This window comes from Accipiter gentilis, chromosome 25 (assembly GCF_929443795.1).
Source record: "Accipiter gentilis chromosome 25, bAccGen1.1, whole genome shotgun sequence".
Taxonomy (NCBI): Eukaryota; Metazoa; Chordata; class Aves; order Accipitriformes; family Accipitridae; genus Astur; species Astur gentilis.
In genome coordinates, this window is record NC_064904.1 from 17,716,931 (window position 1) to 17,741,821 (window position 24,891).

Sequence of the window (24,891 nt, forward strand, 5' to 3'; positions counted from 1 at the left end):
GGTGCTAAAGAAGAAAACACGTTTTACCCTCTCTATCCCTTTTACTTTTGGCTAGTGAAACTATAACAAAGGTATGAGCTTCACCCCAACAGACACGGCAGTTCAACAGAATCCAGTCTTGTCTGTGAACAATCATTCCAAGTAATAATATGTCCCAGTGATCTCAAAGTGAAAGAGGTATAACATTTAAAATCCTCTTTGAAGATGCAACACATCACTTCAGATGACATATTTAAGAACTGCTCAGACACCAATGGCACGATACACATCAAGGCTCAAAAACATAAAACCAAAGACAGGTCAATATAAGAGACTTTAGGTTATTTTTAATATAGAACATCAGGGAAGGACAGAATGCATCCATGAACATAGCAACCATGGTAAGTATATTATTACTTTCAAACACACTGTGAAGCTTAACATATTAAAGACCAGTCTGCCACCACATTTTTAGCTTTTGCCACTCATTATTCGAATTTATCTTTAGTTAGTGAGTAAACCATGATCTCTAGGTAACAGTACACACTAATAAAGTAGCAACAGATTAACCCTAGAGGTTGCAAGCAAAGATCAATAGGATCTTCCTCTACCTTCAAGTAGTGTGAGGTACATCATCATTACCACCTTTCAAACCCTGCCCCTACTAGGACAAATGAAGCTCCTGAAATGCTGAATCAGTGGGTTACAATTCATGAGGCTGAACCTCTATTGTCGCTTCCTCTCCCATATATCCATCATGTTATTATTCTTCTGTATTTGAAGCACTTGTGCCCCTAAAACACTGGAATGCCCCATCTGAACTGAGTATGTATAGTATTAGATCCTGTGAGACCAGAGAAGTTGTGAGGAAGTGCAGAAAAAGTAAAAAAGAAGGTCTGAGTCTAACAGAAAGCATATTGTAAGGGTTCTGTCACAGTAAACACAATCATTTTTATTACACATGTACTGTTGTATTGGGTCTGGCTGAGATGGAGTTAATACTCCCCATAGCAGCCGTCATAGGGCTGTGCTCTGCATCAGTAGCTAGAAAGGTGTTGATAACACACCAGTGTTTTGGCTACTGCTGAACAGTGCTGGCACAGCATCAAGGCTGTCTCTCCAACATTCTCCCCCCGCCCCCCTCAATGGCAGGCTGGGGCAGGGCAAGACCTTGGGAGGAGACATAACCAGGACAGCTGACCTAAACTAGCCAAACAGATATTCCATACCATATGACGTCAGCTCAGATATAAAAGCTAAGTAAAGGGAGATGGAAGGGAGTGCATTTTTGGTCTTCTGGAGCAACCACTAGGTGTACTGAAGCCCTGCTTCCCAGGAAGTGGCTAGACATCGCCTGCTGATGGGAAGTAGAGAATAACATCATTTGTTTTTCTTTGCTTTCACTTTATTAAACTGTCCTTATCTTGACCCACAAGCCTTCTGTTATATTTTCTCCCCCCCGTCCAGCTGAGAAGGGGGAGTGATAGAGCGGCTTTGGTGGGCACCTGGCATCCAGCCAGGGTCAACCCACCACAACTTCTGACTTCAGTTTCACAGCTGAATATGTCACTTTAAATGCACCAGTTCTGTGATGTCAGTCATCCCAGTGAAACAGGAAAATTTGTTTTCCTATGTTTGAGTTTGCACTTTCTGACTAGTCACAGAAAAGATCATTTGAGTTTACCTGGGACAGATCCTCTGAGAGAGATGTCACTCTGCAGCTTGGTTGGGCTGCTTGCAGAATAGGATTTGAGACTGGTTGCGATTCCAGTTCAGCCATAAGCATTGGACCATGACTTGTATCTGCATCTCCAAGGATTTCTGCTAAGAGAGAAAAATAAAGAGAAAAAATATCTTGATGAGCTGGAGCAATAATCTCCCAGTCAACTCATGTGGCAGGATGTGGAGCCTTTCAAGATTCAACAATGGGACATGCAATGTTAGAAGAGAATTATTTCCTCCTTACATGGCTCACTGTACATCCCTGAAATTGTTCTTGTGGGGAAAAAAGAAGCAAGATATACATGTCTGTGGAAATTAAAAAAATAAATCAGTTCTATCATCTGTAGATTTCTAACATGGCAGGCATTTATGAGCTTCAAAGCTGTATAGTTCATCATACCATTATATGCTTAATGAGCTTTATCACACATATTGGAAAAAGATTGGAAAGGCTTCTTCATGAAAATGCTTCACTGTTGTGTGAATGAAAAGAAAACTGCATATAGTCTTTATTTAAAATGATAACTTGCTATATAATCCAGCATTTATCAAGCTTTTGCAGCCTGCAAGTGTGTAAAGCATCTTTATGAAAAATGTACTGACAGCTCATGAACTAACTTTAGCCTACTGCTATCATACAGAGCCAAAGCATGAATTTTAAGCCTAATTAACTATAATCATTGCTTAATTAACTGTAATTATTGTTCACTTTAAGACTACATGTGCCACATTTCATTTGCATGGTGGTTTTTATATCCATGACTTTAAGCACTGAAAACAAGGATTTATAAACTAAAAACTGATCATCAAGATGCTGTTATATACATACATAAGCAACACGTGCTCCATCTTACAGACAGACATCATGTTTCCATAATACCAATAAAAACTGGTCACAAAACTGAAGACACCCATAGACACAATCCCCAAAATTCTTACGGATGTATCTGTGAGTGACTCATTCTGACAGAGAAACTGAGTATCCATTGCAAGGTTATATGTACAGAGATATACACCCTGAAATACATGAACTTTTACACCCATTAGTGTAACAATTATTTAATTTTACTCCTAAAAATAATTATCAAATAAAATGATGGACCTGCATTGTAACTTACACGGCTACCAGGAACTAGCTCTTAGTCCTGACATGCAGTAGACTGAAGGACATGCAATATCACATACCAGTGGACAGATAAAAAAAGATTTGGAAGAAAAGTGGAAACATCACAGATCATTCCTTCCCCCAGCCCCCCAAGAACAGATTGTTTCCTATTCAGTGTTGACTTCACTATCAAAAGGATTTGGGAATAAGATTTTCTGTTCCTCCCTGATATGACAACACTCTTGTCTTGAAAGCACATGGTGGTTTTTATACTGTTGTTTCCTTAGAAATGCCAATGAATACTGTGCCATGTGTTCAGAGGTGGGGAGGGAGGGAAGCTAGATTAAAAATCATCAGAATGTAACAGAACTCAGTCTGGGATTATGACAGATTATGTAAAGGCACAGGGCATTTCCCTATGGTAGTTAGTCCAGGGTACTTGCCTCCTCTCAAAAAAAAAATACAACAGAAACAATACTATAAGTTTTAGAGAGATGAGCATAAAAAATAGTAGAGAAACACACTGCTTCTAGATTATCATCACATGCAGTAGCTGGTTTTGAAAAGTGTTAGATATTTACAGGACAGACAAAGAGCATCCTAAATTAAATTAAATAAATTTAAAAAATAGATATAGAGGAGATACAAACATGTTATGCCAGATACAGCTATGGACTGGGTCTGGGTAAGAAGAAAATATCCCTAGTAGACAGGTTCTCCCATTAAAGTGCATCTTCTAACTCTCTATATGGTCCTGAGCACTTATGCACTTACCGCAGATTGATCTAGATCACTAATTTATTCCTACAACACAGTGTTCTTAATGGTGACTGACTTTAACAACACAGTGTTAAACAAGTGACTTGGAGAAGTGTCTTGTGCCCCGAAGCCTAATGTAACCAATCGCCAAACAACATTCCACAACCTACTTTCAAGTAAAAGTTTGATAATATATAATGTACCAGAATGTATTTTCAAGACTGACAGTGGTGTAGCTGGTCCAAAATGTTAGGTAACAGCTAGCTTAAAAAGTTTACTCTCTGTGTAACCAGCTCAAATGTAAATCAGTTCAGAACTAAGCAAATACTCTTACTTCTCTGAGATTATTTTTGCCGCATGTTGAGGAGATTAAATTTCAGTCCACTTCCTACTAGTCAAGGGTTGATAATGTGAGATATGCTTCTCTTGTCAAATTCATAAATGTGAAAATTAAAAGGAAAGAAAACCAGCTGTTCGATCACTTCAGTTTCACAACTTTTGATGAATCAGTGCAACTACATTGGTGTTGTAACAGCTTAATTATTATTTCAGTTTAGTGTAATCATATTTAAAACCACAGTCAACAAAATGATGAGTTTCTACATGCTTGTAGCAGTTTAATTAAGCAGAAGTACGTTTTCAGATAACAATAGAGAAACTGGGATAAAAAATAAGGGAGAGGAAGGATGGGCCATTGGTTACAGGATTAGTTTCAACCAAAAAGAAATAACTATTTCCCTGCTTTACCACAGCAACTTATCTCTGCACTACTTTGTACAAGCCATTATGTGTGTGCCTCAGCTACCCACACGGGAAAAAAAGAATTTCCATATTGTTATAAGAATATATGAAGCTAAAATATATTACCGATTATGAGACACTGCAGTATCACCTTGATGGAGCGATAAAAACAATGAGGAGGAATGCGGTGTAAGGGGATGGAGAGAAGTAGCTTGAACTGCCAGTGTTAATACCTGTTCTATGGAAACCAACTTCAAAAATGGTCAAATTAAGTGTTTTTGAGAGCTGAATTTGACTTAGAAGAATAAAATACCTACTTTACAAGCCAACTTTTGCATAGTCAAGTGGCTACTTGCCATGATTTTTGTTCAAATTGTAGAATATTACAAAGAAGAGTGAAGACAAGGCTTGAAATAAATCCAGTCCTCAGAATAGGAATGCTAATAATTTCATTGCAGCAATTGCCTGTAAATTTTTAATTTTGGATTTTGAATATATTATCTGAAATTATTTCAGATACTGTTATAGAAAAATCCTCAGAATCCAGATAAATATCACAGAGAAGAAATAACAGTCTAATTGTACCTCCAATTTGGGCAAGCTGCCCTGGTGATGGAGAACGGAAACCCTGGTGTAGTCTGTTCTCAGAAGTCTGAGTAGTCGGATGGTCCATATAAACTGGATGTCCCATTAGGATTCTCTCTGCTGCTCTGGTCAGCCTTGGTCTTTGACCTTCACTGAGCTCCCCAACACTACCATCAGAATCCTACATAGAAAAGCAACATCAGAACAGCAGGTATAAAAAAAACCCAATGTATTTCTTCCAAAACCAGGCATTGTTATCTAATTACGTTAACCCTTAAAGCATATATAAACTTAAGTCTATACTATTAGCACTGAATAAAGAAAACTGAAACTGAGGAGATATCATCTAACTGGGTTTGAAAGTAAGATCTACTTTATCAGTACTGGACAGAATAGAGTCACTTACAGCCAAACAACATCACTTATTTTGTTAGTGGTATCCCAAATGATCAGAACCTAAGTTATATTTTTAGCACATGAAGTCTTTAATGTTACACATATGGCCATTGTTGACTGTCTGACCTTGTAACATTGGAAGCATCTAAAAACTACTGACTCTCTGTTGTATAGCATGTCAGATCAAAAGTTCAATTTTTAAGTAGGTTTGGATAGCACTTAAAATAGGGACGGTTCTCTGGATTCTGACTTTCAAAGCTGCAGAGAAAAAACAGGTTGAATACACATACACATACGTGCACAGTATCATTCTAAGGCAATACTAAGGATACCTAAGGAGCCTTAACATCTAAGACAGTAATCTTTCTCTTATAAATGAGAAGGTATGCTTGCACACACCTTGCCAGAATCAGGGGTGGTGGGGGGGAGGGGGAAGTTTATTAGTGTCTTGTATGGACAGACTGAGAGATTCATAACTATGGGAAAGAGAAAAAGCAAATTAGAGATGCGTTTGTAATTGGCAATGCTGATGAGAAAACGTCGCTACAATTACAGTCAGACTCAGAGCTGACACTGTAGAAAGCTTTTCACTAAGTCCATGCACCAGAACTCATTAAGCAAAATAAAGACAGACAAAGGAACAGTTAAGGAGGTAAGTGAAGTTAGTAATTATTTAGACTAAACTGACCAAGACAGAAGGAAGAAACTGCATATGCATCAATAAAATTACAAAAAGCAAGATCTTCATGATCCACTGTAAATAAAGGTGTTCACGAACCACACTGCAGTATTCAAAGTTCACCTTCTTTAAACATTCCTCCAGCTATGTCAGTTAGAACAGACATCCAGTCCAAACTACTACTTTCCACACAGAAAATACTTAGAAGTGTGACAAAAAATTACTTTTGTCCTATGTTATGAAGACAGTTACATTTTTCTGTTAGTCTGTTTTTTCTGCCAATTGAATATGAATATTTTGAGGTTTTGTTCCAAGATCAGTATCAACAGCATGTGCAAAAGTGCATGTAAACATTTGCTGAGTTATTCTTCATCCCTCCCTAAACACTCATATGGCTGTTAAGTGCAGTGAACTTGTACTGTTAAACATACCACCTATATTGCTGAAGTGACAGAAAACTTCCCTGGTATTCAAAATAATGGGACAAATCTGGTACACTGGAACAGTCACATACACACCTTGAAAACTAGGTACATGTGATACTATGTACAGTTAACGTGTTTATAACAACATTTAACCTTCAGTGTTTTTAAAAATTTTACATGAGAACATAGCCAACAGAAGCGGGATCACTTCCAGCAGGGAATGAAGTATATGAACCTGTTCTATAGCAACAGGAAGGGTAAGTTTGAAATATTTTATCTACTTTGGAGTATTAAAGTATCACTTCAAAACTACTGTATTGGAAGGAAAATGACTGTAAGTTACCTCCAAATGGTACATTTCTTCTTGTGCAGCAACAGGTGCTTGATTTAATTTGGCTAAAAGAGTCAGGACAGGGTCCCTGTGATAGCCTTTATCCAGTCTTCTCACCACTTGCCCTTCACTGGGAGGATCAGAATCCTAAAACAAAGAAAGAAAATCCACATAATACATGATATAAAACTGTTTTTCTTAGGAACTTGAATCATTCTTACTCTAGTTCACAATTAAGATTTTTTCTTTTATAGTAAGTTGTTACACTTTCCACACTTCGAACTTATGTCATGAAAATCTAGGCATTTAAAAATAAGCAAACTGATGACGCACTGCCTTCTCCTTCTACCCACAGACATGCACAGTCTTTATCTGATACATAAGACTGCAATACTTAGAGAAGAACAAGGTCATGTAGGCCTCCAAAATTCAGGGAAACAGTTAAATCCTCACACTTACTGGTTGCTAGCAACGATCTGGCTGCAGACCTGCTCTCACCAGCAAGGATTTAGCTTCCTCAACCAGAGAGCCTCGTTTGAGGATGGAGGACTATTGAAAGGAGTTATAATCCAGCTGACAGAGAGGGAAGAACACCTTAGCAAGCAGGCTTTCTAACCTGATGAAGGGAACTTTAATTTAGGTTCACCTGATAATAGAGTTTAAGAGAGGAAGTGTGGCAGACAGAGGCTTCTAAACGGAAGCCCACAAAAGGAACTTTTACAATCTTGATCAGGAGAGAAGTCATTCTCCTCAGGCGCCTATGTACTCACATGGCAAAGTCTGGACAACAGACAGAAAGATCTTCAAATTTAGGGCACAGTCTTACAACTATGACATGAATGAATTCATGGATATTAGATGGGAAACTATGCACAGGCAAAGTATGGCCATGTATGGGTAGAAATGTTTAGGAAGCATAGGCAGGGAAAAGAAAAGTGGACTTCTACTCTAGGACATTTACACTTTGCGTTATTGAGGTTGGAAGGGACCTCTGAAGATGGTCTAGCCCAACCCAATTGCTCAAGGCAGCACCTCTTCCAGTGTTTAGCCACCCCCACAGTAAAAACATTTCTTATGTTTAATAGGGATTTCCTGAATTTCAGTCTGTGTCCACTGCCTCCTGTCTCACTGGATACCACTCAGAAGAATCTGGCTCTGTCTTCCTTCTTTCCACCAGGTATTTATATACATTGGTAAGATCCCCCCCGAGCTTTCCCGTCTCCAGGCTAAACGATCCAAGATCTCTCAGTATGACAGATGCACCAATCCCTTAATCATTTTTGTAGTCCTTTGCTGGACTCACTCCAGTAAATCCTTATTTTTCTTCTACTGAGAGCCCATAACTGGACACAATACTCCAAATGCTTTCTCACCAGTACTGAGTAAAGAGGAAGGACCACCTCCCTTGACCTGCTGGCAATGCTTTTCCCAATGCAGCAAAGGATGATCGTGGCCACCTTTGCCACGAGGGCAAACTGCTGGCCCATGTTCAACTTGTCCACCAGGATCAGCAGGTTCTTTTCAGCAAAGCTGCCTTCCAGCCAGTCAGCCCCTAGCACGTACTGGTGCATGCAGTTGCTCCTCCTTGGGTGCAGGACATGACATTTCTTCTTGTAGAACTTAATGAGATTCCTGTCAGCCCATTTCTCTAGCCCAGTGAGGTCCTTCTGAATGGTGGCACAACCCTGTGGTGTATCAACTAGTTTTCTAACATCTGCAAACTTGCTGATGTTGCAGTCTGTCCCATCACCTAAGTCAGTACTGAACATGTTAAACAGCAATGCCACTAGTATTGACCCCTGGCATACACCACTAGTGAGTGGCCTCTAGCTGGACTTCGTGTCACTGACCACAACCCTTGCAGCCCAGTATCTCAACCAGCTTTCAGTCCCAGGTCAAGTAATTCCTTGAATTCACAGACCTCCACGTGCCTACTGATGGTCTGAGTCAGGATCAGAGGGGAAAGGTACACTAGGGATGTTGTGGGCAGGGTCTGCTTCAGGACACCTGACAAATAGAAGGTAAGAGAAGGCTTTCTACAAAACATTAATGGGGGTCTGATGATTGCAGGTCTTCATCCTCATGGCAGATTTCAACTATCTGGACATCTTCCAGAAGAGCCATACAGCATCATGGAGACAGTCCAGGAAGCTTTTAGAAATCCCTCTGGAGTCCCCTTCCAAACAATACTATTACAATTTCACTATCAATTTTTTAATTCTTTCATAAAGAAAACAGTTTGGTTTACGCATAGTATTACTCTACCTGATACTCATCATTTATACGACAGCTATGTCCTACCAAAAGGCATTATACAAAGTCAGAGAGGGGAAGTCCAGGCATTTGAGGAAAAGACAAGTTTTAAAAGAGAAAGGGAATGGAGAATACCTTGACTTGGGAGGCTTTCAGGATGATGGACTAAAGCAGATGTCAGATAAGAAACTATACTGAAGTTTTAAGTGGCTTTAACTAACTTCAGCCTCAGCTAACCTGCTTTAATAATTTAAGCACACAAGCAATTAAAAGATGGCTCAAAGCTGAAACAGCTCAGAGCATAACAATGTTCTACTCTAAGATGTCTTAAAACTAAAAACAATAAAGAAATGAAAATAGGTGTTAGCTATCTCTCACCTATGGAAGTATATAAATCATTCAACTTTTTAAAATATGAATTAGTTTGTATAATGTCTTTTTTTCCTTTGGAGCTCTGAAATTCTAACATTCTTTTTAAGTGTACAGTTTAAAAGCATAAATTTAAAAAGTTTATAAGTGAAATTGCTTAAAAAAAATCCAATTTATCAAGATGCTCAAGGCAAAATACCACACTAACTCTGTTTCCTTGTGAAACATTTCCTTACCATTTCATTGGCATCTTGTAAAGTACTGGTTAAGCTCTCAGCGAGGTTTGGAAGAGACAGTCCTCCTTCTGCTAAGGCTGAAAAATATTTTAAATTACAAATACTAAAAAACATGCAAGTTTTATGAAAGAAAGCCAAGGCCACATTCTTTAATAATTGCAAGACAGTGCTTTAGTAAAGTTGGAAATTCCTACTGCTGGATGTGTATTATAAAGACATATTTTCAGCTTCCAAGAAAATCACTCTTACATTTTGCTTTACAATAAAAACTTAGTACTTAGTACCACATGGTACTTGTGCAAGACAGTCCCAATTATTTTCCACGTTGATCTTATGACAAAAGAGCAGATTTAATCTTTTTTCATTAGTAAGCAGAAGCATTTTGTTCAGAGACAAGAAAAAGAACAATGAGGCCTCTTCAATCCAAACCCAAGAACTGAAAGTTAAGGACCAGGTTAATGCTTGCAGTTTTATCAGAAAATGTATGAAATGTAACTTCAGTAGACTGGAAGCAAAGTTTATAAAGAAAAAAAGTTAATCCAAATTCTAATTTCCACAAATTTGTCTAGTTAGTTACCTCTTGCAGCCAGCATCTGTCCATAGCTGAAGAGTACCTCCCCTTCTGAGATGGGTCTGTCTGCAGTTTCTGTTTCTGTCTCGGTGAGGGTAAGGCTGCTTTCCTGCGTGGACTGCCCAGAACTAACTGTAGGCACAGGTGACGGAACCTGTGGATTGCAAGGAAGCGATTCGAAGGGCTTCGCTGATGACTGCTGAGACGGTAAAATCAAGGCCTCTGGTTCCTCATCATTAGCCACTGACATCTCACTATAATGTAAGAATATGCATTACGAATACACCAAAATGCATTTAACAATATAGACTAAAGTCTTAAATCAATACTGAAAATAAATTAATTTGCAAGTATTTTTTCAAATTAAAGAGCACAGCATTTTACAGAATAGTCCAAGAATCAGCATGGTTAAATGACGTTATTAATGAATTTCTGGTTATAACTAAAAATTACCATGTGTATTCCCACTGAGGCAGTAGAAAAAATAAAATGCTAATAATACAATATTTCATTGTAACTACATTTATTACTGGCAGATGTAACAATATGAGTTTACTAAGTACAATGTTCAGCAGGACAATGAATAAGGACTGATAAACTCTGAGAAAGGTCCTGATTTCACATTTTTCTCCAAAATATAAGTCAAGCAATTAAAAAAAAATAAAATCCTGCTTTATCTCAGTGCCTCCTGACATATATATCAGGCATTTCTTTCTACTGACTTTTTGACGATATATATTTATGGACAATATACATACTCATTTTTTTAAGAAATGAGAAAACCGTGCAGCCTGTTCAACTCACACAGCCTTGGGCCGGAATGGTTCTTCAGTTAAAGGACTGGGCTTCTCTTCTTCTAGAGGAAGTTCTGCACCATCCCATGGGTTTGGAGGCTTTGGACTTTCTATTTTTGCAGCTTTGGAGACCCATTCTGAGGCAGGAGGGCTTGGTGTGGTTGTTCTAGGAGGTGTATTGACAGGGGTAACCACAGGTGTGCCAACACAACTAACGGCAGCTGGAATCTCAACTCCTGCATGTGTGAAGTCAAATTTCAGATCAGAAAGGAAAGCAGGAAGTAAATCTCAGACAGAGAGCTAGTCAGTTCTACTAAGCACTTGTAGTTTTTGTGATACCTTTTGATAGTTATGGAGACAAGACTAGATTAAGACTAGTTTCTTTTAAGTACAGTGTTGGCATCTGAAGGAGCTAGAATAAAGCCTCAATTGCTTACTTCCTTTAATAAGGAAGACTGCTCTGCATTTTAAAAACTAAGCTGCTTTACCTGGAGAGTGTAAATTTTCCTTAATTAACATTAGAAACACAGGAAGGAGCAAAAGACATCTATTTTTCTGATGTGAAAAAGTTTGGAGGGGCTGGGAGGGGTGGAAATCACACAGACCATAGAAATGTGCATTAAGTTTGAAAATAGAACTGTTACCAAACAAAAGACGTTTGCTTTTTATATGAATTAGCCCATGATTTTTGTACTACATGAGTTCCCACTTGAATATAGCCTCAAGAATATTTATCCTGAGAGATAACGTGTCTTTGAAGAAGAAAATTAAAGGCAGTAGATTAAAGCATATTTGCTACTTCTAAACTTCAATTATTATTTTCACTACCTGTTTCTTTAATTTTTTCATGTTCGCAAACTTCTCTACTCATTTCTGTAAGAGATAGAGAAGACTCTGGAGTTTTGACCGGAGGCAATTCTTTTTCTGAAGGTGGTGTTTGTGGTGGTGTGGCCTGGGGTGTTGGCAATGGAGTAGGCACAAGAGACTCCTGAGGAGGAAAAAAAAAAAAATCAACAACCATAACCACAGTTATTATCTCGATGCAAAATTCCTATCTCCCAAGTACCCTCAGAGATAGCTGAGGAAGAGAGAGAAAGGCAGGTTATCACAGAACAGGAACAGTTGTGGCTTAGATACATGCTTCAGGGATCCAACTCCTCCATCTAAACACAAAGTTGCACTAGGCTAAATGGTATGCCTGGACAAAACAAATTAAAAACCAGTAAATTATACATTAGAATGATTACATTTGGAAATCATTATGAATAGAATAGAACAGAACAGAATATTTCAGTTGGAAGGGACCTAAAATGATCATCTAGTCCACCTGCCTGACCAAAAGTTAAAGCATGTCGTTAAGGGCATTGTCCAAATGCCTCTTAAACACCAACAGGCTTGGGGCATTGACCACCTCCCTAGGAAGTCTGTTCCAGTGTTTGACCACCCTGTCAGTAAAGAAATGCTTCCTAATGTCCAGTCTAAATATGAATTATATGATTATATGAAGTTTAATAAACATTTGATACAATGTTAAGCAAGAAAATATTCTGTGATAAAACTGAGTCAGTATGATAATTTTATGGTAAGAGAATCAGCTAAAGAGAAGATTACAAACAAAGCAGTAACCAAGACAATAAAGCACTAGAATAAGCATATAGTTGTGATGTTCCTTAAAAAAATTACAGCAATGGAGATAAATCTGACAAGCAAGTATGATGGTTGTTTAGCCTGCTATGAAGGAATATGATGGACCTTTTCAGATTTTTTTCCAGCCCTGTTCCCTGATATTTCATAAAGAAAACAAGATAATGGGGCTAAATGCAGCCTTTCAGGCTAGTTTCTGAAGCATAAATCCTCAGACTGATTATTTTTATTAAAAACTCTTATGGGAAGAGGAACACGCTAACACATTTGGCAGTTCACACACAAGTGCATGACATCATGAACACCAAAGAACTCGGGAACTGGGCAGTTGAAGTTCTAGATAGGAAACTTCACAGTAAGAAGGGGCAGATCAAGAATGCAGAAACTACATACTCAAGAACTTCTGCTATAGGCTGAGCAGAAATGGAAAAAGGAGAAGAAAAAAACCTTATGAATGTACAAGTTATCCAAAGGATAACTGTTAGCCACAAATGTGGGAAGACTTTAAAAAAACCATAATTAGCTACCTGAGATTCCAATAATGGCAGGAGAGTATCACTACTATAGCACAAGGCACTGAGGAAATCGCATCTTGCATACTACATTATTATTAAAAATGTCTATTAGCATATTAGTGTTACCTGTGGTTAAGACCAATCTAAATTGGAAAACATAGAAGTGCTGCCCATCAGCAAGAGTCGAAAAATGGTACACATATGGATGATTGCTTTATTTAGCCTAATCAAACAAAGACCAAAAAGGACAAAACTAATCTCTTGAAGTGTGCAAATGAATATATACTAAGGAGAAAATAACCATTTCAGCCTAAGGACATTTCCGTTTAAGCTGGTACAGAAACAAGGAGGCTTAAGAGGACCATTAGTAAATGTAGAATGGTTATTAGAAGAGGTTTCTAAGTATCAGAAGAATAAGCTACAAAGAACAGTCCTCTTTAACATACCCTCCTTAATCTGTAATGGAGTGGGGAAGAGCCCTATAGATGCAGGATGGCTGTATTTAAGCCTACAGCAGTGAAATGATTACTTTTGACTACAGAATGATCTGTTGGTCACAGCAGGCACTAGGTGGTATTTCAGTCTATATGCACTGTGGCAGAATAGAATAATGGATCTCACTTTCAACAAAGCTTTGAATAGTTAGATTTCCAAGTGCAGCAATGTCCACATTCATCCCAAAGACATTATACAACACCAGATTGTAGCACAACCATGTTATTAGCAAAATTAGAGCCAGCTGTCATTTGGTTATCAAAGGGAACAGAGAAAATTATCCTGTATTACAGGAAGCTCCACTAATCATTTAAGCATTTACAGAAAACTACTGAACTCAAAATTAGAAAGAATTAATACTCATTTTCATAGATATTAAAGAATGGCTGCAAGCCCATTAGACCAAAAATAATACCGTTCTCAGCTTCTATTTCTTCTTCTATGAAGAAACTAGTTTCTTCATATTTCATTTCTTCACAAGAAAGTAGCACAGCTATTTCTGTTGAAAATAACATGAACTATCTTTTGGCAACATGAAATTAAGCACCAAGTCCTTCCCTTAGAAATCAGTTTTGTCCTCAGCCTTGAAGTAAATAAATAAATATAGCACGTTGCATGCAGCACAAAGGAATTAATTCTTTTTTCTTTTCAATTTTTGTTTTTAAAAGTGAAATAGGTTTAATCTTGTTGCTTGCTGGGGTATAATAAGGAATAATCAAAAAAAGCAAATCATGCACATTCAGTTCATCAGTCTTTTTCTGTCATCTTTGTCTTGGACATAATTGAACCATCATGCCACGAAGAAATTATCCCTTAGAACTTCAGTAGGAAAGTTTAAATAAAACGGACTCTTACCGTCACAATCATTGTACTTGGAAGAACATTTGTAGCAGGAACTGCTTGCTGAGCCTGCTTGTTACCCAGCATGGTCGCAATTGTTTCACTGAGAGCTTCATTTACAAAATGACTTATCATTTCTGAGTCCACAGGCACACCAGCATTGATAAAGAGTTGAAATCCTCCACCACCTGCAACTTCAACTGAAAATGAAGAAACATAAAGCACACATCCAGATCTCGCTTCTTAAAATGCATGCACTGTACTGCAGCTACTCATTTTATCTCCATGAACTTTTAAACATTCCTTTGCAAAAAGTGATTTTTTTATTTTACAGATAAAGAAACAACAGTAGAGAAGCAATTCAGGATCATAAAAGAAGGGAGCAGTGAAGGAAAGTGACATCACAAGAGAAATGCATTTGTCTCCCATTCTCACACATTTATAAGGGAGGTGATTTTTGACATATCTATTAACAATAGAAAGGCAAAAATTACAGGCTTAGCAAAATGCCAAATCTGATTTAGATGGCCAAAACCAGAAGCTGATTTGTACAGTGGTGTGTTTTATGTGTTCTTTTTCTTTTTTTAGATATTTAGTTCAATGGCCTTATAATGCTTGCTGTGTCTCAACATAAATTAAAGCATGCACATTTGCATTTTATAGTTTCACTGGTTCAGCATTATCCACTTTTAGGCACAGGCAACAGCTACCTACACAGCTTGTTGAAATTAGCCAAAAATTGAGATAATCCATCTGCTGAGAACAATAACTCCTACTTACCAATGTCAGAGGTTACAGTCTCACTGTCTTCACTCTCTAAGGTGCTAACACTGGGCACTGTTTCTTTCTGAACTGGGTACATCCCACTGATAATTTTTGCCATTATTTCTTGTTCCACCCTAGCAGAATAAAACCCGTTTAACTATCAGCAAACACCAAGACACCTAAAAGTGTACAAAAGAGCATTCTTGACATAAAATGCAAGGCAGCCTAAAGGAAAAAGGAGGGAAGGGAGGGGAGGAGAAGAAAGGGAAGGTATTCTTGTGGAGTGATTCCTTCTTCCATATATATTCTCTCGCCACTTTGTTACACTGCAACTCACCAATTTATCAACCTGTTTTCTATCGTTTCTCTCCTTTGAATCAGTTCATCCAAAACATCAGAAGACTGCTGAGGAGCAGAAGCCACTGGAGGAAACAAAGGACCATTGTATTTTGGTGAGGCAACTTTAAACTGTCCATTAAGCTCCAGAAGAGGCTCGAAGAATTCTGGAATTTCATCCCTCTCCTCTTCCTGATCCTAATAAATAAGTAATAAATTAAGTTACTGGGAGTTTCTGGAAGGCAATGTCATTGAGGTAACCGTCAGATTTTTTTCTTTAAAAAACATTTGTAGATGTGTCACAGCACACAAACCACATTCTCCTTTCTTAGTACATCGTAGTTAATTGATACAATTCTAAACTTAGCAAATCATAAATCTGCAGAGGTATAAAGCTACAGGAACTGCTAAGTAAAACATGCTTTGGCTCATATTTCCTGCCTGTGCTGCACAGGGCAGGGAGCCAATGGTAATGCTAATACTTGAGAAATTTACTTGTGACATAAGTCAGGTTTCTTTAATATATATTCCAGAAATGCTCCTCCTTTAAACAAAAAGTTGAAGAAACTTTCTACAGTTACTTGTTGTGTTAGGTTTTTTGGTTTGGGTTGGGTTTTGTTTGGTTTGTTGGTTGTTGTTTTTTTTTTTTAAATTAAACTTTTCCATCTCCTGTCTGAAAAGATACATTCTCAAAAGTTAACAAGCATGTCGTTAGTCAAAACTCTAAGAAAGCTGTCAGCACTTAAGACTAGATATTAATAGTTTATGCGTATGTTACATTTATGTTTACACTTTCATTAACTTCAGCTGCTGAAAGTTAAAAGGTATTTCGGGGTAATCAATTCACAAGGCCCTCACAAACACTTGAATATAACCTTAATGTGCTATTTCTAAAAAGTTATGGAAGTTACTCAGTGTGCATTATAAAGTTTGATTGTTTCTAAAGATGTCACCCTCCTTTCCCCCCAGAGCACATACACAGCATTAAGTCCCGAAAAACAGTCACCAACCTATCATATTGTAATGTAACACTTTAGAAATGTCTTGTGATGGATGAGAACCCGCATCCTTTACTCATAATATTAAAAACAAATGTCTGTAATAGTAATACAATTCTCTAAGAAGAAAATCTTGCATGCCAGAAAGAGATGAAGAGCTGAGCCTTAAATTACCAGTAAGAAATATGTGATATTGCATAAAAGATCTCACTGTAAATCTACATTTACTAAGATTAATATCCAACACAGTGAAAGGAGAAAAAAGGGGGGGGTTCCCCTTATATAAATTAAATTTACTTTTAACCCATAAAATAGAAAAAAACCTATATATTTTCTATGAATAAAAGAACAAATCACTAAACCCAGAAAGAACAGAGAAGGAAAAAAAAAAAGGATAGTAACATTTTCCTGTCTCCTTCCCCAGCCCAGCATTAATACTTCTCTCACTACCTTAATATACTTTAAAACTGAAAAGTCAGATAGGTCCATGATGGGTATTACAACAAATAGCTATTGGGGAGTGGGATCTTTTCTGGATTTTTGAACAGTAATAATTCTTCAAAGAAAAGCTGTAAGTTACAAAGCAGGCAATACAGAATATGTATCTTTGGGTGACAAAGAAATATCTCTAAACCATTCTAGGCATAGAAATAAGACAGTAAAGTTAAACTCAGAATGGCACTGGATGCATTGCAAGCTGATAAGCAGTTCATTCTGTTAAGATATACGTGTTCATAACCATAATTCATTCTGACAGCAAATGTAAAGATGTCTTTGTCCAGTGTTTCATTATGCATTTTCTTCTGACTGCATTACTCCATAAATTTTCTTTGATGTTGCCTATTTAATATAATCTGTTCTGAAAGTATGCAAAATACAAACATCTGGATGAAATAAACCAAGTACATATAATAAATCTTACATATATTTAGGAACTTCTGACAAACTTTTGCAGTTCTCCAGCATTTCTAAACTATGTGCAAAAATGTTTTATATTTAATAGTGCACAAATCCAAAAGAAAATTATATTCATTTGGGGGTCATATATTTTCTCTGCTGAAATAAAAAAATAATATAATAGTCAGTATTTAATTACACAGATTGAACTTGCACATATATCACCTCACAGACCAATCCTGAATAATCTACACTCAATTCTGCATTTTACTTCCCTGGAGACTGTTGAAAATATCTATCATGACTCCCAATCAAAATACAGCATAAATTAAAAAGTCTTTCAGATATGGTTGGAATATTAAACACTGTACTTTATTATAGAGTATCAAGCCAAAAAATCTATTTCCCAAATTACATTCAGATAATTTTAAAAATGTTTTAAATGATTAGGTGGTATAGATTAATTTTGTTCCATTACCAAACATGTATACGCATAGTCTTTTATTAAAGTGATCCAAAACTTAGCCATGGATTTCTTCTTGACAGATTTCTAAAGCAATTTTCACAAGCGAGGTCAGGCTGCATTGCAGGTGCCACCTGTAATCTTTTGTCTGAAGAGTTACACTTGTAAAAAAATGACTGCCCTCGAGAGCATCTATGGGAAACCAGGGTTGAGGAAAATACGTTTCCTCTGATCTCTGCAAGCTGTATATTTTGCAGTGATATTCAAAATGGAAGCAAAAATTCTGAGAAACAAGTCCCCACCTTGCAATTAGGGCATGTTCAGAGAGAGCAAAATGTGCCTCTAATTTTAAATTCTAGTAAGTTTGGTAAAGGTACTGCAGGATGCGGCTGCTCATAAGAGTTGGACAGAAGACTCAAGAAATCTGAGTCTCTATTCCGGCCTATGTTAGCTAAGCAAGTTTCTCACTCTGGTGTAAGGCAGGGTCCATGCAAGGGCTGGCCTTATGAAACCTCTTCTGTGCAGAAAGTCTGAACCTACTTTGAGGTAGGTGCAACCACTGATAAAAAATAAAAGTCTGTAAATCAAAGCTGTAACAGCTTTTTCTGCTTTATTCCACGTGTGAATTTTCTTATTGTGAAATAAGAGCACCCAATTTAACTATTTTGGAAGATGGAGCTCTGGGTCTTTAAACACTAGACAGCAAAATTGAAAAGGGAGACCAAGGCACATCACCTCTTCCCATGGCAGGGCTTGTGTTTTACAAGTTGGGGCATGTTGCATTAGTCCTCAAAACTGTTAGGATATGTGATAAAAGGTTTGCCTCCAACCACACAAAAGAGCATAGAGGAATGACACCAGGTGGGAGAATATGACATCTGAGCACCCCAACGTGGTTACTCCCAGGGCTATCACAGGAGAAGGCTCAGCCTGTGTCCAGGAGTGAAACCCAGCAAGATGAGCCCATGGGAAGACTCTCCATAGGATCCTTCTTAAGGTTGGGCAGGTGCATTTGGATGAGGTGATAACACAGTGACTTATTCTGGGATGCAGGGAAGAGTATTTTGGGATGGTACAGCATTTTTTATGTGGTATTTATAGGGAGGAACCAGAGGTGTGGAAAGGGAAGGACCAAGGTGGTTTGGAGAGGTACAGGTGTGGGAAAATAGAGGGATAAGGGGACAAAAGTGGTAGGTCAGCACACTTGCCTGGCCTTGCCCTATGCCTGAGCAGCGCAGTCTGCCCTCATGTACACGTATGTACACGTATGTATCTGTGTATTGCATGTGTGTGTGTGTACCTATTGGCAATATATGCTCAGCCTCACCACTGGCTGGACCTGGAGGCAGGCAGCTACAGCAGCCTTGCCTTTACTGGGCTACCAGTGCTAACAACTAGCATTTCGACTCCTAAGTAACTCTTAAATAGGTATCTTCTAGTAGAAAAGGTAAAACGAATCCTAGGAAAAGGAAATGCCTGGGACAGGGCCCCGAGACCTTTTTGCAATATCCATCAGGGAAGAAAAAAAACAGAAAAAAAGGAATTTTTTTTTTTTTTTTTTTTTAAAAAGGGTGGAGGGGTTATTTCACACAAACACTTAGCCTCTTCATTTATAACAGAATTAACTTTTCATAATAAAAGGGGTTTGGGGGGAAGACAACAATAAGCTATTTTCCTGTATAGCATTTTATGCACATTTTTTCATGAATCTGAAGCCTCTTTTATAACAATAACTTTGTTTTCTTTTGATGTCTTAAATACCCCTGCCACTCCAGAGGTTGATTTTATGCTTCCACATTGTGTTTGCCTTGCACATTTTTAAGAACATTGTCTGTGTGGTCATAGGCCAAACATATGTTTCACTTGGAACGCTTTTTGGTACTGTGGTTGAAATATATGCCATTGCCAAAAATAAAAGATAAAAGCAATCCAGGAGAAAAATGAAAAAAGAAAAGATGAATAGCTATTATTCACATATAAAAAAATCTAACATTGCAGCATTTGTTTTGTTAGTTCATAAACTGATTTCTTAAATAGCTCTCCTATTTATTTTTATAAAATAAAGCTTTTTTTGTGCAAACAGAAGAAAGTTGTCCAAATAGACTTAACTCCTCCCTTCCAATAACATAAGGTAATTTTGAAACTAAAAATGAATAAGCCATTTCCCCACTTTTGATAGGTAAAACACCCCTTTAGGACTGTTTTAACTAACTGGTAATGTTAAATGATGAATTAACTTTAAAAATAAATCTACCATACTGACCTGTAGGCTATAGAGTTAATATTTGATGTATACTCTAATCATGGGATCATGAACACATAGAACAGGTAAAGAGTACATTTTTGGGTAGATTTTGATATGCACACAGAAAGTCTAGCTCACTGGAAAGAAGCTCGAGGAAAAAAGCATTTCAGGAGAAATACTAGCCAGCTACAGCAATTTCAAGCTCCTGGTATTTACTGAGTCCTAAAGGCAGCAGGAGGTGGAAGCTGCCATCTTCCACAGAGGCAAGATACTCCGCAACAGCTGGGTGGCAGCATCTTGCTTCCTTCAGAGCCAGCCTTTCCCACCTACCATTGAGTTTCTGCTCTTAATCTGGAGAAGTGAAATACGGGCTGGTTCACCAACTTTGAGAGTTTGTCAGCCCTGACTCTGACTAACAGGAGATCAGCTAACTGAAAAAAGGACTTGCTACCTAAAACAATTAAACCATAAAAGACTATCTGAAATAAAGCCATGTTATCATAAGCCAGAAACAACAATGTTGTTAAACTGTGCACAGACACACTAACAAGGCATTCAGCAAGACAAAAATTTTGTAAACTCTTACTGGGATCCACGAGATGAGTAGTACATGTTGTACATGTATACTCACATACACTCCTTGTCTTTTTTTTTTTTTTTTTAAGTTACCTAATGCTTGACTGAAATGAGATAATATACTAAAGCATTTTAGGACCTCAAAAGCATATGCAAATTGCTCTATACCAAAATTTCCTAAAAAAGAACCCTCAGAAAATACTTTCACATTTGAAAATATAGGTCACCTTACTTAATATCTGTAAAAGCATCTTATATATCCATTACATTTAGAGTTTGAAATTATGAAATCTAAGTGCTATAATCACTGCTGATTTTAGAGGACTACTTATAGTGGATTCTAACACATCCAAATAAAAGCTAATTTTAGTTTTTTATTGTAATACTTCAAGTGTCCTTTACTTACTAACACACAGTAATTTCTAATATTGTTTATAGCACTGTAAACAGCTCAGTATTGCTCACAATGTGTATTTGGAAAGTTGCTAGTAAAGCCCACTAATTTTCTACATTGTGTTGTCAGTTATGACAGAATAACCTAAAACAAATATAAAAACATTTAGGAGGAAAGGACACCTTTGCAATATAATTACCTGCATGACATCAGTAACATCAACAAAATTAGTTCCTGGAAACTTTGTGTCTTCCTCCTCACTATGTACATCTTCTGGTGTCTTATAAAGACAGATAGAAAATGTTAGGTATTTCATATTGGGGGTAAAAAATACATTAGCAGAAAACCTTCATGACAAGAATGAAATAAAATCACCACTCACTGTCAGTAGCCTGAATCCAGGAAAAAAATGCTTTACCCACTTTAAAAGTTAGGAATAATTTTTTTTGCATAGCATAGAGATTGAGAACTTTTTTCTTGTATGCTGACAACTAAAACATGCTGTTACCAAATCTTATGAAATAGCATCAAAAGTTCTAGGGCAATACCTGTAACTCTTATTAAAAAAACCAGTAAGACAAAATATTGTAAAACATAGCACACGAGAGTCTAGAAGTGTCTTGAGCAGTTTACTTATGTGCGATTGCTACAGTGTTATTTAATAATATAATTTCCAAATAATAATCACAATTTTAGTCCACGGTCTCTGTCTTATTCAGGGAATACCTTGACCACAGGACTCTGGAGGACTTAACTCCTTAAGTCAGAATAGCAGCTAACAGACAGAGAAAACAGAAGGTATAATAACTATACAAAAATAATCACTGCATCACCATGCTTTTGCACTGTCCAGTCCGTGCACAAGACAGAAGTCCACTGGAAGAAACAATATGCCATCCTGTAAACATGTGCCCTAGTTTACAACCTTATCATTCAGCATGCAGCAGTTAACCTTTTAGTTGTGCAAAAACCTTTGTTACTGCGCAGATAAGATTAATAACACTTCTGAAAAGTTACGTGGAAAGAGAATAGAGTAGACCAGCCAGCTCCACACACAACAGGCTACCAGTGAACAGGCTATGCATACGTGCCACTAGCCACTCAAGTACAGTCAAGGAGCAGATGGAGGAATGAAGAACATCCTCAGTCTTCATGCCAGAACATTGAAACCAGTATAAATAAGACAGACATGGGACAATAAGGAATTACAATTCTTAACAGGACAGAGAAATGCTGGTTTTCCTAGAGTTTTGCTGTGGTCATTATTTAATCTTGGAAAAATAGCATCTTGCTGCAATTTTTCATTTTCTTAAACAAATACCTGATATTATAAATTCTTCAGAATAATTACTCCATTTTTTCCTGGAACTGTCTAATTTCTCTAACTAAAACAAGATAATGAGATAACTTTGTAGTAATTTAACATACTTTATTTTTTAACAAATTGGAATTCACAGACATTTAGACCAATCAATACCTGTATTACAGCATCAACAGGAGGAAGTGCAGGTTCGGAGCCTGGAAGAACGTGGTTTACGCTCACACTGTCACTTGAAATACTGTCAATATCTACATTTGGTAATACCTAGGACAGAAAAAAGCACCAATCTGAAAATCTATGTATTAGCTCAGCTACTATCGTTGAACTTTTTACATTCTCTCTTCCACTTCCTACGGAGCCACTAAACTTCAGTTATGTCCTTTTCTCCTGTATCTGATAATAACTTGGTTCTGAAAAACAAAATACTGTAATGTACAAAAACTAACCCCAGAAATACTCATTGCTCTTCTTGCAGTACCTGGTTTCTCCTGTTCTCTAATTCCTTGATACTTTGTCTTGCATGTGACAAAAGGTGAGTACACCTGTAACTATTTATATAGTGGATGTGTGTTTGAATTGCAATTCATTTACACTATGTTCACCTACAAGCCACTGTGTAGGCTGGTTATTGGCTTCATGTTGTCATACATCTCCATAGTAAAATAAAGGGATAAATGTATTACAATATAGTTTGTAATAAAGGCATGTCCATTACAGCATCGAAACGTGTTGTGGTTTTTTTAAGAACAAAAATTTAAATGCTTGCTTAATTCTTTGGAGGGGTGGGGGGACAGAGGGGCAGAAATAACCTTAAACATTTAAGAACTGGGTGAAATAATACAATATGCATGTGGGTGCAATACAGTGATACAGCAAGGGAACAAACCACATACTACTCTACCTGTATTTAACTCTGAGTTCCATGAATCACTTGTATCTGAAAGGCATGTCAGAGTGTGTATATTCTCAACAATTTGAATCCAAAATAATGAACATGTAAGAAACATTAACCTCCTTTACAACAGATTTATATAAAAAATTTAACACACACACACACCCCCCCCCAAACAACCCTTTAGGTAAGGACTGCAATGGTTGATTAATCAGGAGTGACATCCTTGGGTTGACTATCATGCTTGAAACAGAAATCTTAAAGGCCAAAGCAGTTATCCAAGAAAACTGACATTTATATTAATACTTTTTTTTAATTCCAAGTTTGTTCTGGATCAAAAGTCTCATCTAAAAAAACCCCAAACAAACAAACAAAACACCACAAAAAAACCTAAACATGACAGAACTATTTTACAAACACCCAGCATAGGTGACTTACAGAAGAAATAGTTTTCTATTTTGGTCAAATAATAAAGATTATTGTTAAAATATGAATAAAAATATTAGCATAGCGTGACAACTTCTTGGTCCCTCCATTCTATACGTTTCTAATGCTTACTGAAAACCATCTACTTATGTCAAAGTAAGTTACTGATGGATGAGACTGGTTTTAGTTAGCATTTATTAAAATAAACAAACAAATAATCATCACTCTTGACATGTACCTGCACAGACAGTTGAGGTGGATCCTTTTTCTCTGATCTCATCTCTATTACAGCTATGTTTGGTTTTTTTATCTCAACTGGTGGTTTTGGTGGCACTTGAGGAAGAGAGGTTGTAACTGTAACAGGGTGCGGTTTACCTATAACTACTCCGGCAGGCTGCAGTGAGAGGTCGCTAATTTGGGTTTGACCTAAGGACAGTTTAAAAATAATTAAAGATATATATAAATCTTTGAAGTCAGTAAATTAATAAATAAATTAAAATTAAAGTCTGGGTGTCTGTGTTTCACATGACACAGACTGAGATCTCATGCACAATTATAGACCAATTAGAAAGTCACTTATTAAAACTAGCTAAAGTATAGTGCTTCACCAGGTAATTTTAAGGGTCTCCCAGCAGAAACTGTAAACTCAACATTGCCATTTTTTAAAATTATTCACTTTTCTTGACTACGGTGACACCTACTGCTGAAAACGAGAATAACTACATTGTGTTTGCCATTCAAAAATTACGTCCCCCACCTCACATTTTCTGAATCATATTCAAAATACTATTATATTTAGTACAGCATCCCACAAATTTTTGTTTGAGACACCCTTTTTCTTAAATAATTATCTTCTTTAAATGCCAGTATAATACTAACCCTTCCCAAAACAAGGCCTATGTAGAAATTCTATTGAAGGTCCAAAAATATAGAAGCCATGACAATGAATTTAGTCTGTTTGGCACAATCCTACTGAAATCATTCGGCTGAAGTCATTGTAAATGTTGAATCCAACGGCCTGCTTACATGGATACTAAACTTAAAGCCAGAACAAGAACCCTATAAATGTAAAGTGTATTAAAGAAGGTATGTATAGCTAAGCAAATAACAGCTCTGCCAGGGTGTCACCAGATATGCAG

The 24,891-nt window shown here is 37.1% G+C and overlaps 1 protein-coding gene across 11 annotated transcripts in view; it reads right to left on the reverse strand.

The window, feature by feature from the left end:
• The window catches only part of KIAA0586 (KIAA0586 ortholog), a 74,169-nt gene that overhangs the window by 28,083 nt on the left and 21,195 nt on the right, over positions 1-24,891 (reverse strand). For 8 of the 11 annotated variants that reach the window (XM_049828697.1, XM_049828702.1, XM_049828696.1 and 5 more), the window contains 13 exons: positions 23,991-24,178; positions 22,591-22,698; positions 21,313-21,393; positions 15,542-15,738; positions 15,220-15,338; positions 14,455-14,639; positions 11,774-11,933; positions 10,956-11,181; positions 10,158-10,405; positions 9,581-9,657; positions 6,735-6,869; positions 4,892-5,072; positions 1,664-1,803 (listed from right to left, as the gene is read on the reverse strand). In XM_049828697.1, the coding sequence (XP_049684654.1) occupies positions 1,664-1,803; positions 4,892-5,072; positions 6,735-6,869; positions 9,581-9,657; positions 10,158-10,405; positions 10,956-11,181; positions 11,774-11,933; positions 14,455-14,639; positions 15,220-15,338; positions 15,542-15,738; positions 21,313-21,393; positions 22,591-22,698; positions 23,991-24,178 (2,045 nt within the window). The remainder of the gene's footprint in view (positions 1-1,663; positions 1,804-4,891; positions 5,073-6,734; positions 6,870-9,580; positions 9,658-10,157; positions 10,406-10,955; positions 11,182-11,773; positions 11,934-14,454; positions 14,640-15,219; positions 15,339-15,541; positions 15,739-21,312; positions 21,394-22,590; positions 22,699-23,990; positions 24,179-24,891) is intronic. The other 3 variants (XM_049828698.1, XM_049828695.1, XM_049828699.1) reach the window with 2 other exon arrangements.